General features: G+C 43.7%; 1 protein-coding gene across 4 annotated transcripts in view; it reads left to right on the top strand.

Moving 5' to 3' along the window:
* LOC110982619 (uncharacterized) overlaps positions 1-13,307 on the top strand; it is a 155,295-nt gene that overhangs the window by 124,332 nt on the left and 17,656 nt on the right. For 2 of the 4 annotated variants that reach the window (XM_022241167.2, XM_087148124.1), the window contains exons 1-11: positions 2,526-3,090; positions 6,113-6,227; positions 7,104-7,524; positions 7,814-7,955; positions 8,781-8,900; positions 9,406-9,528; positions 11,015-11,122; positions 11,757-11,903; positions 12,427-12,558; positions 12,862-13,008; positions 13,169-13,273. The exons of the other annotated variants lie outside the window; for them this stretch is intronic. In XM_022241167.2, coding sequence (XP_022096859.2) covers positions 2,949-3,090; positions 6,113-6,227; positions 7,104-7,524; positions 7,814-7,955; positions 8,781-8,900; positions 9,406-9,528; positions 11,015-11,122; positions 11,757-11,903; positions 12,427-12,558; positions 12,862-13,008; positions 13,169-13,273 — 1,702 coding nt within the window. In that variant the 5' untranslated portion in view covers positions 2,526-2,948. Of the gene's footprint in view, positions 1-2,525; positions 3,091-6,112; positions 6,228-7,103; positions 7,525-7,813; positions 7,956-8,780; positions 8,901-9,405; positions 9,529-11,014; positions 11,123-11,756; positions 11,904-12,426; positions 12,559-12,861; positions 13,009-13,168; positions 13,274-13,307 lie in introns of those variants that run through there. 4 annotated transcript variants of the gene reach the window in all.

The following is a 13,307-nucleotide window of genomic DNA, read 5'->3' as shown; positions in this document are numbered from 1 at the left end:
CAAAAATTCACCCACAATGCTGTGCAAGGCCATGCTGTGCAAGGCCATGCTGTGCAAGGCCATCAGTCCTTCCCAACGCCCTGTTCGGGCGATGGGCAGCGAGCGAAGAGCTAGTTAAGTTTGCAGTAGAGGTTAATAGTTGATGCATCTTCTTGAGGGCGAAAGTTCGGTATCACTGGCCTGGGCACAGACTCGGTAAACCTTTTGTGCAAAGCAGCCCCTGACACCATGGAGACGCCGCCAACGCCTAGAAACCTCTACTCACGTTCATGAATACACCCTCCAAAGTGTGGAATTATGTTGCTTTGTACTTCATGTATATGTCTTAAAGTGATGGATTTTTATGTATGTAAGAGCAACAGTATCGCGTTTTGGTTCCGGATTGCTGCAGTGACTTTGATGTTGCTCTTAAGTTTTGCAAGTTCACATCGCAGGTTTTGTCGGAAATTGGCACCACCAGACAATTTATTTTTTTACCAAATGTAAGATTAAACTGTACATATTTGCCATTCGCAGTGGGTGTTTTGTAAGATGTCTAATTAATCAAATGAGTATAGTTGATGACTTTTTTTCGATGGTGTTTGACTTGTATTACCCCGTCGAACGAAATTTTATACATGAAACTGTGCATTGCAAAGGTTTATGTAAACAGTAGTGTGGAGACATGCTCTTCATATGGTTACATTTTAGTACTGACAGCTGTCACTTAATTCCTTAACATTTTTTGCCTGCTGCCAAATTTTGGCATGCCTTTTCCCTTGTTCCTCATAGTCATTAATGTACAGACTACTTTTTCCAGTAATACAATTAACTCAAGGTGTAACAAAGTAACGGGAACCAGGCAATTTTTTTTACACCTAGGACTTTGTAATGAAAACCGAGGAAAAACAAAAAATCAAGCGATTTCAAGGAGTTGGAGCTCCCAAATAAGTATTCCTTTTAATAACAGTATTTTGTTATAATCGTGCTTCAAGTTGTATCACGGTACATGTAGTCGACTTTCTTTGTCACCTTTGGTTTGCACGGTACAATGTCGGAAAGACATCGTGAGTGGTCAATCCGGTTCGTAAGTGTGACGCCACTTCAGTTTAAACCACGCCCACTGCACACATGCACCGCACATAGTGTACATGCATTGATGATCGCCGTTTACATGGAACCATGGAACCGGAAGTTGACGCGCAACAGCGGTTGTCCAATGAGAGCCTGCAAATCGTGGCGCGTCCACCTTTGTGACGAAGTCACTTACGAACCGGAAAAAAAACCAATCAGTGGCACACAACTAGAGAGACAGTATGATACAGTACAGGCATTCTTGCGTGTTGTTAAGTCCAGTTGTATGCACCAAACCACGTGTGTATGTACATAAACAGTTATATGTGCATGCTCTGTTCAAATGTGCACAGTCTTGAAATTTACTTTTCAAACTGTCTAAACTTTACGCATCTGCATTTGATTTAACAGTATGTACAAGCAAAAGTACTTCGAATCTAGCTATGAGTTGTCTGTGCTCGATACTTTATATTGTGTTAGAAGGTATGTATTTCTGGTCCGTTTCCATGAAATGCTGTTCGAACATTTTCAGAAACTTGACAGTAATTTTGCGGCCATGGGACCACTGCCTGCTTGCTTTTCCATTCTCGGTAGTATTTGTTCGGATTTTAAAAATATATCTTGCAGAGCAATGTCATTCCCTTTTCTCTAGCAATAAATACAGATATTTCGAATCTACTTGGAAGTTATTCAGGTCGTATAGGTACAGCAGATGCGTATCCTTATTAAATGAAGTTTCAAATAACAGGAAGCTCGAAAGAAATCGGGTTTTTTTATGGCGTTACGAATTTTCCAAAGAAAATCCGTCTTAGGTTTACAACGTGCTGGTGTCGTACGCTGCATTAAAGTGTCGCTAAGAGGAGGAAAAACCAAGGGGGAACACGGTTTTCGTTAGTGGTTGTATTTTATTTATCAATTTTTATTTCATTTAAGTCATTAGTTCTCAGGAAGAGGAAAGACACAGCAAATCATACATTTTAACATTAAAAATGGACATAAAATGGATGAGCTACATGAACAGGCTAAGAAAATTATTGGACATAAGACTAAAGACATTAGAAAATTGACCCCTGCAGGATGGCTAAGGAGCCGTAACTATCGAGTAACTCTCATGGCACAACTTACGTTCAGCAAAAAGGAGATCCCCCCCCCAAGAAAAGAGTTAAACACAGAAATTGCTGGAAACGGAATCGAATTGCAACTTACCCAACTGAGAATTGAGGCACATAACTTACGCTCCACATCTTTCAAAACAAGATGTAGTGAACTTGGCAAACATACACAATGGCCCGCAGAGGAAAAGGTCAGAATCGTGCTTGGCGTGGCGCACTTAAAGAAATGCCGGTATGCCACTTTGGAGAAACTGAATCGACTCTATTCAGCAGCACGCACGGTTGAATGATCTTTCTCGGTGACTTGAAAACTTGAGAGCGCTGTGTAATGCCCAATAGAAGCTCCAGGCGTTTCGCATTTCAGCCCCGCCTGATAACAGCATTTAGTCCGAATTTTCTGTAGTCAAATTTTGCTCTGTTTTAGCATGAATTGAGCGACAGCAAATTGGACTTGCGATGTCTTTTTCATCAGACCGTGGGCTTCTGTTACTGTCAAAAGTCAAAATCATAACTGCGTATATTAAATTTTAAACGATGAGCCGGAAAGCATATACACGTTGCGTTAAAAATGAAGACCTTTATCAAAATGTCGTCAACCGTGGAGATTTTTTGACTAGTAGAAGTAACAGGTGGTCGATTCTCCCGCCATGACGTGATTTGAGTTAACCTTCCTACACCAAATGGGAAATTGAACGGCTACCGTCTGCACGTAATCGGCTTCGGAGGAAACTGAACGAACAGAGAAGTTGGTAGTACGGGCCACGCCTAAGTATAGGTACCGTCATGGCTTACCGCGATCGGTACGACGGTCGGGCGGGGCCAGGGAGTGAGAGACACGGGCAAGCCTGGGACATCGACGGTGGTCGTTACGGTGGCGGGGATCCTCGCCGGCACTGGCTGTACACCGACGGCGCCATTCCAGTTGGTAAGCTGAACGATTTGCTGGGCAGAATTCAGATACACTGTATGTAGGAAATCAGACGGGAATCTGAGAGAATGATCCAAGTTGACAGGCTTGGGGAAGGCGGGATCAGCCGCGAATTCAGAAGAGGGTGGGGTTCAAATCCTCCCCTTGCCTTGATTTGTGTGCACTATTGAGGACAAAACGAAGTCTTGATCTCCCTCGTGCAAAGAAAAATTCCTGATACACCCCCCCCAAAAAAACTGGCTCTGCCCCTGGAGTGTGGGCGCGACCCCTGATGTGTCGCACCAAGATGTTTCTTCTCCAGCACCTTGCTGGAATATCTTTAACTCAAATCTCACAGTAATTGAAATTTCATCAAGTTCCCAACATTCCCAGTCATAAATTTTGAGTTTCCGTGCCCCTCATTCCAATGACATTATATTTTGGCCTCAATTTTTTTTTACTGGGCCTAGTGGCCTCTTTTGCAATGCTCCCAAAAGTAAGAAAATATTTTCTTACAATAATAATTTATCAGAATTTATCAACTTCATCAATTTATCAACAAAGACATTATTATATGTCAATGTGAGATTTGATTTTCTGAGATGCGTTCAAGTGCGCCACGTATAGGAAACAGCTGAATGGCAAGTTTTCGGAGGCCACCGTTTTTGAATTACAGACTTAATTTCGTGGCACTGGTTCATACCAGCAGCATGTATTATGAAGCCTTTGAAGGTAATGCGTGCAGTACCTATACCAGGGACGAAATGGGACAGAGGTGTACCCCTAATAAACAAGTCCAATCCCTATACACACTCCAGCCTTATGTCACTGATCACATCCCCCTAGATGTCTGAAAAGAATTCCTGAGATACCAGTATAACAATGACCAACACAGGCGGGGGGGGGTCCTCTCTGTCCCATAGTTTGCTTCATGGGTCAGTTCCAGTGTTAACTGAATACATGTGAAGTATGGCGAAGGTTTGGCAATGATGCATGAAGAGAGCCGACGGCTGGGGCGAATCCAAACATTTGTGCTGGGGGTGGACATTTTGTTTGCACGGGGGCACTGTAATTGTCGCTATATGCTGTCTCTGTTTTATCCTTAACAGTGCAGGCAAACTAAGACCCCTAAATGGTTTATACGTTTTTAAGGGGTCTTAATCCCCCAGCCTATTAACGACATGTCGGCACTTCTGACCATAAAGTTCTATGGCCTGACCATGACGAGTCACTGGCTTCATGCGCTTGCTCATATTGTGCTGTTGAGCGGCTCACAGCATGTGTCCAAGTGTATCTATTCTTTAGTGTATCTAATTACACAAATTTAACAGTTATGCAGATAATGGTGACTGGAACCAATATTATGTTAGACGCCGGCTTTCTATTGGATACGCTCCAACCTTGCAGTGATTCAGATCAACTTTTAGAAATCCTCCATAAGAAGATATTACTCAAATAGGTCATACGTTATATTGCAGTACCTGGTACATTGGTAGACGAAACCTTGGGTAAAATTCTGGGTTTTCGAACATTCGGGCCTGGTCACGTTATCTTCCTTCATGGGTTTACAGGGTATGCAACAAATAATGCATAACTGAAAACACCTAAAATGGATGAACCCCTGACGCATGTGTCGACACTTAACGAAATCATAAGAACATGTCTTGGGTGCTTTGTCAAAACACAAAGTTTAATAAGGAATGATGACGTCTTGCAAAAAGCTCCCTTCAAGGGAAATTTTTATATTTTTAACATTAAAAAGTACGGCGATAGGCCTACATTTACTGATGTTCAGCATCATAAAGGTGCCTTTCCACAAACGTTTTGTGGGTGCGTTGCGTACACGATGCGTTCATACACCGATTCAAATATCGACGCCATTAACGTAACACACGTGTGGGTTGTGTTAATTCGGTCGTCAAAATAGTCCCGGGGGCGATTTTGACGGAAACACAACGCTTGGCTTATGCTGATTGGGAGCGTTCGTTTTGTTGGGTAGAGCATGGTCTAGCTAGGGGCCAAGTGCGACAGTTATGCCCAAGTGCAAATTGATGCCTGATATTTACAGTTTTACGGCGGATCGATCGTTACCATAGCTTTGCTCGTCGCCCAGCGCCTGCTAGGGAAGGGCTGATGACCTGGCACAGATTTTATTGAAGGAATCCCGTCACACGGGCTCGCAGCTGACGACGCGCACAGCATTGTGGGTAAATTTCTACCAGGCGCGCTAGCTCGCTCAATGCGTTACCCAAACAACTGTTATCAATTCGATGTTTTTTCTTTGTCTTCCTCATTGCTGAAAATATTCTCACTACACTTTATTCGTTCATATAGCACCTTATCCGTGCCACGCCAAAGCATTGCCAATGGTGAACCAAACAATTTAACTATCGCTTCGTTAACAGGAAGTGATAACCTCACCGTCACAGGTCGTGCACAATGTAGCCAATCTAGCATTGAAATGACGTCATCATGCGATTTGCTGTTATTTCTTGAATATTTTCTTTATGATACTATGCCACTGCAACTACATGTACTTGACCGAAGCCAGTTCACAGTTGGAAAACTTACATCTCGTAAAATGGAAGATGAAAAAAAATACTGCATAAAAATGAACCCGTGAAAAAACTTACTTCACCTTCTGAAAATATGCACTTGATGGCGCTTCAGGGCTTTGTACAAACTGTGCCTACTACATAATTTCCGAGGCAGTCACTAGACAACGCTGAACGGCTTTGAAGCCACGCTTTGAGAAACGCCAGGAAATGCAGCGCCCCCTACTGTCAGCCGTTTGCCAGCGCATTCGCGCCAGTTACAAGCACCCCGCCATTAAACGCATGGGGGCCTCATCTTTCAAGCAAAGATCAGACAGCGCCGCGTACGCGTAGAGCTAGAGAGCCGGAGGGGGTACTTCCATGGCTGAACGATCTCTGATGTCAAGTCCTGTTTTTAGGCGATGATTTTCGGTTTTTTCTTTCTTTCTTTCTTGCATGTCTTGTAAGTTACCAGGTCACTTTTGGATGTATTTCTTGTGCTACAGATCCCGGCGGAGGAGTTGTCGCGCCGTCATTTGCTTACAAGTACAAGGAATGGCTCGACCATGTCGACAACCCCAGCTCAAGCAGACAGAGTGAACGGCATGATACTTTTGAAAGGTGCGGCACTGAGTAGGTCTACAATAAAATCACACTTAGGCTTAGGCCTATAGACGTCTTGAGAGTAATTGCAGAATAACCCGCCACTCTAAAAAACGACCCCTGGAATGACTGGTTATGTTGGGTACAAGGTAAAAGTCCCTTGAGAAGAGTGTGACACTTTGACCTGTACCTCGCTATGCATGAGGTTGATCGTGCGGGGTAGCGGGATATTCTGCAATTGAGCTCAAAAGGGTTACTTGAGCGAACACGTGTACATCCCACTTCCCAGAGGAAGAAAGCTTCCCAGACTGCCAGAGGAAGACAGGAAAGTAGAGAAATACCCTTTAACCATGCTTTAACCAGTGGTGTAGCTAGGATTTTACTGGTGGGGGGCACAAAGGGGCATCAGCATCTTATGGGGGGCACCAGCTTTCAGTGGTGTGGTTTTTTGGGGCAAGTTTTTGTTAGCCTTGCTCAATATCCATTCATCCATTTTTTTTCATTGGGGAGGGGGCACCAGGAATTCATAGGGGGGCATTTACTGCCCCCCCCACCCCGTGGCTACGCCACTGCCTCTAACATGACATCACAAGCCATAAGGTCTGTTGTTTTACACCTGGTAGTGGTAGGCCTACTTGGTCGTTTTCCTCTCAGGAACTAATCAATGCAGCATTGAGGTTTTCTCCCTGGAAATGGAATGACACCATGGTCTTGCTTATGAATATGATAATTGGCATTTGCGCAGAAACCGAAGAAGGGCCCCAAAAATATGTTCAAAATAGCAAAACTTAAATTAAAAATGAGGTTCACTGAAATACTCAGTCAAGGTACATTTTAGCATTTTTACTGGAATGCCATGGCATATACCCCTAGAGATTTGTTTATTATTTTCAGCTATGAATTGTGGGACAGAGATCCTATGTATTACTATGGTGGAAAGAGTCCTCGATCCAGACTGAAGAAATCTCGGAGTAGAAGCAGCAGCCGGCAACAGCATCCCAGTGGAAAAGCTGTCGGACACCCGAGAGGTGTTTTCACACCCAGCCCTATTTTTGGGAGGCAGGAGGAGGATCCCCGAAGTGGGACCGAGCGAGACCAGGCAGATCCGCCCACCAAAGAAGGAGGGATTTTGGAAGCCGTCAAGGAGTTTGCCCTGAATGTCACGACGGCGCACGCCATCCCTAACGTATTCAAGGCCTCGACTGTGCTCGGGCGATTCTTATGGTCTGTCATATTCACTGTAGCCCTTGGAGTTTTCATCTGGCAGGCAAGCGTACTGGTGCGAAGATATGCGCTGTTTCCTGTCAACGTTGAGGTGAATGTAAAAACCAATTAGTTAAAAGTAGGGAACATTTTTGTCTTCAATTTTTGCTTGTAATCACTGAAAATTTACCCATAAGCCTTTTTCACATTTCATGTGCGCATGCTCAGAAGATTTAATAGAGGGGAACAAATTCATGACAAGAACGTTGCGTTTCTTTTCGCGTTTTGCTGCTCGTGATTGTTATTGTTGCTTGAAATTGGGGATTGAAGAATGCTTCGGAAAGTGAAACGATGTTCCTTCGTAATTCTTTCGGGGGGGGCATGCTTTTTATGATCCACAGATTGAGATAGTCACCCGATCAGAACTGGAGTTCCCGGCGGTGACCATTTGCAACACCAACAAGGTTCGGCGTTCGGCCATCATGGAGTCACGGTACAAAGAGGCGTTAGTCGTCGACGACGGGGTGACACTGCCCTATTATGGTTGGTCAAAAGTCACATTGTATTTGTTTTTTGTTTTTGTTTTATTTGTCATTTGTCACTGTGTAGTTTTGAGGGAAGCTGAACTTTTCCTGTCATACCCTCATAATGGAAGAGAATTGAATCCCAAATAGGGCTGAGTAGATTTATTTGAATTATCAGATATGCAACTATTTATGAGATAAGTTAAAAATTCGTTTTCAGAATCAATTATTCAGAGGTTATAATCAATTAAAGAAAAAGGGAAAATTCAGTTGCTCAGTTGCGCAAGAGACGTTTTGCAACAATACACTGTTTTCAGTGGATAATAAGGGTACAAAGGAACCAGTCCATTCCAGAGATGGTGATCACTATGCAAAAGCTTGCCCCGAATCACGAGGTACAGCAACAGGGTCTTTAGTTTGGGGAATTTAAATAGTAATGTTTTGTGCAGTCAGATAACTCAGTGCACCAGATTTTATTCCAATTTAACTTACAAATGGCTTATTGACCCAACCTAAGTGAGTCAGATGTCACCAAAGCCAATCCTGAGCTCGAAGAATGCTGCACAGTGGACATCAATAGCAACCCTTATTTGCATTTTTTTTTACCATATCTGGTTTCTCCCCAAATGTGAGAAACCAAAGTAAAGTGGTGACTTTGCTCCTTCTAATGCATACTGAAACCAAATGGCAGGAACAGATGGTTTGAAGGCTCATTTTGAGGGACCTGGTCATGTTTGCTGTAAACTCCAACCTCTGTTTCTTTCATTTGTTTTCCTCATTCTCTTGAAGTTGTCTCCGTCTTGGCTGCATTTTTGGTTCACTCTTGGAGGGTTGTTTCTCGCAGGGCCCTGTATCGAAGGGGACTTCAGTTGCGCGTCCTATGGCCTGTGCTTGAAACAATTCTTGCGATGCGACGGAATAAACCACTGTGGCGACTTCAGCGACGAAATTGACTGCACGTATGGTAAGATCATGGAGGAAGGAGGGGAGTGGTAAGATTGTCGTCATCGTCAAGGGGTGGCTGGTATTTTTGAGGGAGGGCATATCCCCTGATTTGAGGGGAGGGGGAGGGTTGAAGGCATACCCCACCCACTCCCCTCCCTGAAAATAGAGTCCCATGACTTGTCTCTTCTTCATGCATTCTAAGGCACTTTAAATCAAAGTTTTTCTCATTTTATTAGTCTCATAACATCTGTCAGCCTTCAAATTGGGTTGGGGGTGGCTTCGAGACCCATCCCCCCCCCTTCTGTTACTGTTGTTCAAGCCTGCAATGGCTGTTTGAAAATTTCTTTTGTGTGAAACATTGGTTTTGCTCAAGTACACGTCTTTCGGATGCTTGTTTTTGCAGAGGGTATTTTGACCTTCAGAAACAATCCTGAAAGATCAAAGTCGTTACAGCACAGAGACCCTCCTATCTGGCTTTGTATTGGAGATTGGAAATGTACCTTTTTTGTGTCTTTGTAAAAAAGCGGAATGTTCTTCCAACGAGTTTTCCTGCTCCAACGGCAGCAGCGTGGGACCCTGCATCAGTTCGTCGCTGATTTGCGACCGCAAGAGAGACTGCTACGATGGAGATGACGAGACAGGCTGCCGTAAGTGGTGAAAGAGCGAAACAAAAACGATTGAGAAAAAGAGGGAGGGTAGAATAGAGCTTTTTAGTCTTTTTAGCAGCAGGAATCGTCGCTGCATGCTAAAATCATCTGAACCTGTTTCTCCAGTTTTGTGCAGTTTGTATTGTTGCCTGTGGACTCTTTAATGTTCAAAATTTTAACTTTAACATATAAATGCAAGCATGGATCAAGATGAAGTTGCCTTCAGGAGTTGTCCACTTAGGAAACTTTGTTCATCTTCTCAACATCTACTGACTCGTCCAATTTTTACCAAGACGGCCGGTGGGCATTTAAACATGCATCTCCGGAGTTGCGGAACTGTTTTCTAAACAGTATTTAATCATGCCCTACAGTTGGACAGTTCAAAATAAAACTGAAGACTTACGTGCTCTCATCCATCAGCGCACAGAGACATTTTGTAATAAGGCGCTGTGTAAGAACTAATTAGAACTATTTGCCGCTAGCAATGAAAAACTACTGGTCTCCATTTTTTTATGCAGTTTTTATTTCGAGAAAATTCCAGTCGAGAGTTGTTTAAATTTACAAAGTCCAATGAGCATAGGCATTATGCCCATATGGTCCTATTTGGAGGGCCACTGAGCCCTTGTCCAGATAACCTGGCTGGGGCTTAAACATAACACACAAGTCTATAGTAGTAGCCCCAGCCAATTTCCTTTGAGGCGTGTGTCATGTCAGGGCAACAACATTTCCAATGGCATGCGAGCCAATAATCACATTTATATTTGGCAAGGTAAGATGGCCGCCAGTGGCTTCAGTTGGTGCAAGAGCAATATGAGTTCAGACTCTTTTACATGGCGTCCGTGATAAATACCTCCCTGAGGCCTGTAAAATCTGCTGAAACATTCATGGTGGACTTTCAAGGATTGTGCAGAATTTGAAACTTTTGATGATTCTGTGATAAGGCCGAGAAAGCAAAATATTTCTGCTACCTGCTACATGGCATTTAAAAACAGGGTACCAGTAAATTATATTTCTTGCATTGCTTCAGTGTGCAGCCAAGTGTTAAATGGTTAGAACAAAAGAAAGAGAGGTCGGATTGCACTTTTTTCAAATGAAATGAACAACTGTTTAAAGGGCACTAGTTGTCTTCCTTTCAATTTTGCATTTTCCCAAAATTCTTCCCTTCCCCCCCCAAAAAAAACATTTTTAGTGTCTTGCTATCAAAACAAGGACCGGCCAGCCGACCTTGGCGAGCTCAGTGATGGAGTGGTTAAGATGTCTGCACTAGTAAGCCTAGGCCGTGGGTTTGAGTCCCACCCAAGTAAGCGTGTGAATTTCCTCACAAGCCCTTGGACAAACACTGAGTATACAGTGTTGCGAGCGTACATGTACGTCGTTGTGAGGGCAAAAACCCTATTATTAATGGGTCGTGAGACGGGAAGCAAGACTACATTGTTTGGCTTCAGCAGTGTTGGTCATGTAGCATTTCCTTGTTTGTTTCTGGCAGCTTGTAAGAGTAACGAGTTCCAGTGTATTAGAGGAGGGTGCGTCCGCAAGATTTTGGTCTGTGATAACAACACGGACTGCGTGGACAACAGCGATGAAGAAAACTGCGGTAGGTGTTGGAGAAGTTGATGACCCACCCTCCCTGCCAGCAGTCGATCTGACTGTCAATAAACGAGGCTTTTACTGCAAAATACCACAGTACAAAGCGCACTGGTATTGCATTTTAGTGGCTGCCCAAATTATGTAATGGCTTCACAGCAGTATGAAAACATGAGGGTGACTTGATGTGTGTGTACGATGTGATGTTTTTGCCATATGATGTTTGGAAAGGTCAGAAGGTCTGGATCACTGGGCCCTAAAACACGAGTGCACAGTGCTCATCACTGTTTGCATAGAGTTTCTCACCAGAGGGTTTGACAACCCTTGTGACAGGAAATCTGAGTCTAACTGAAAGTGTTTTTCTGCTTCTTTACAAGCATTCAGATGGGCACAAAGCATTTTCGAGATTGGTTTCTGTATCCTTTAATTGATGCATTGGTTGGATTCCAACTTCCATCTGTACAAAAATTGCAGAAGCAAACATTACCAGAAGCACTTTTTCATCCAAAAGTTTGTTTCAGAGTTGAATCTTAGGCCCAGCCAGCAGGGGTAATAATGCAGCACTTCATTGACAGTGTTTTGTGGATGTGCGCAAAATGTAGTTAACGTAGAACAAACGATAATTTTGGGCTCGACCTTTTCAGTTTATGACAGCGAGTGCACAGGGCTCTTCCGCTGCAGTGTGGACTCTTCTTGCATTCCCTTGGGTTATGTCTGCGACAGATCAAATGACTGTTCCGACGGCGAAGACGAAACTGTGGAAGCATGTGCTTCTGTCACCACACCACCTCGTAAGCTCCAATGTTAAATTTGAAACGACCTGAGATGATTGCTTGTAAATGATCGATTGTCAATGATCGCATGTATATGTTACCTGATGTGAATCAATTTCACAGAGCAGCTGCTCGGCAGTGTTTCGTGGTTAGCGAAAATCCCCCGAATGGGAAATCAGTCACAGGAAACACATTTATGGGAATACTTGTAGGAATTCATCAAGTTTTCAAGCAGTGTAGGAAGATATTGATAACTGAATAATTTGTGATAAAAGTTGTAGGAAACTTAATGTAAATATCCCAGGCACACTAAGTCCACAAAATGGTCTATAAACTTCACGACTGTAAAACCCACTGTGACTGAGATTTTGAGACTTCCAGTGATGAGACTATCACACAAGTGCATTAGAGCCTCCAAAGGTGGTGCTCAGTGGCATCCTACCTGCGATCTCAAGGAGCTATCCAGTCAGTCTATAGAAACCAGATCGTTCATCACAGCACTGACCTTCTGTACCTGTGTTGTGTTTCCCTGGTTCTCTAGCCGCAACCTCGCCCTGTCCCCAGAACCAGTTCTACTGTAGTGATGGCAGTTGTATAGAAGAGGCATGGGTGTGTGATGACCAAGTGGACTGTGCTGACGGCGCCGATGAAATACCACCGAATTGTGAACGAGGTCAGTACTGTGGTCGTTTGTCTTGTTTCTTTATGTGTCTGACTCTCTTTCTCAAAGTACCACAAAGAAAAGATTCAAACCTTGCATCAACATCTAGTTAATGTCTGAAAACCTGTATGATGGCTCGACATTTCATTGCTTAATCTAGTTTAAACTTTTGCTTTTTCATATTAAGTCAGTGGATTGTCTGCAGACTGAGATAAACACATTTGCTCTGTATGAGAGCACACATTTTCAGAAATATCGGAGCCACAATACATCCTTTTCAGTGTATTTTTTTGGGGGTTGTTGGGTGTCATGCAGGCAGTGAGATATACGGTTTGGCACGTTGCAGCGTGGTAGAGTGGTCATGTGGCAACCAGTGGCAGTGCATCGATCAGGTCGACCGTTGCAACCTGTCCCCAGACTGCTACAGCGAAGCGCAAGTTGCAGACGACGAGTACAACTGCAGTAAGTCGATAGCCCTGCAATCTTCCGTTGCAGTTTGGTTGAAGAGTCTCGTGCTTTGTCTAGCGATGGTCTTTTGGGGGACGTTTTGATTGTCTTTTAAAGTCAGGGTACTAGACCAGTATTTAACGACAGTTTCATGAACAACAATTTGTCGTTGCAGCCTGCTTATTGCAAAGTGTGGTACCATCTTCATCCCAGAAGGTGACCTGCGTAGGAATGACGGTTAGCGATGCCAGCGTCGGCTTTCCAACGGTGGATACAACAAGTAAGAAAACAAAAGTCAACCTCTCACAATAATA

Source organism: Acanthaster planci, linkage group LG17 (genome assembly GCF_054643075.1).
Source record: "Acanthaster planci isolate LZ-2023a linkage group LG17, COTS_SCS, whole genome shotgun sequence".
NCBI classification, from domain to species: Eukaryota; Metazoa; Echinodermata; class Asteroidea; order Valvatida; family Acanthasteridae; genus Acanthaster; species Acanthaster planci.
Note: the sequence above shows the minus strand (reverse complement) of the source record. Positions and strands in the feature narration are given on the sequence as shown.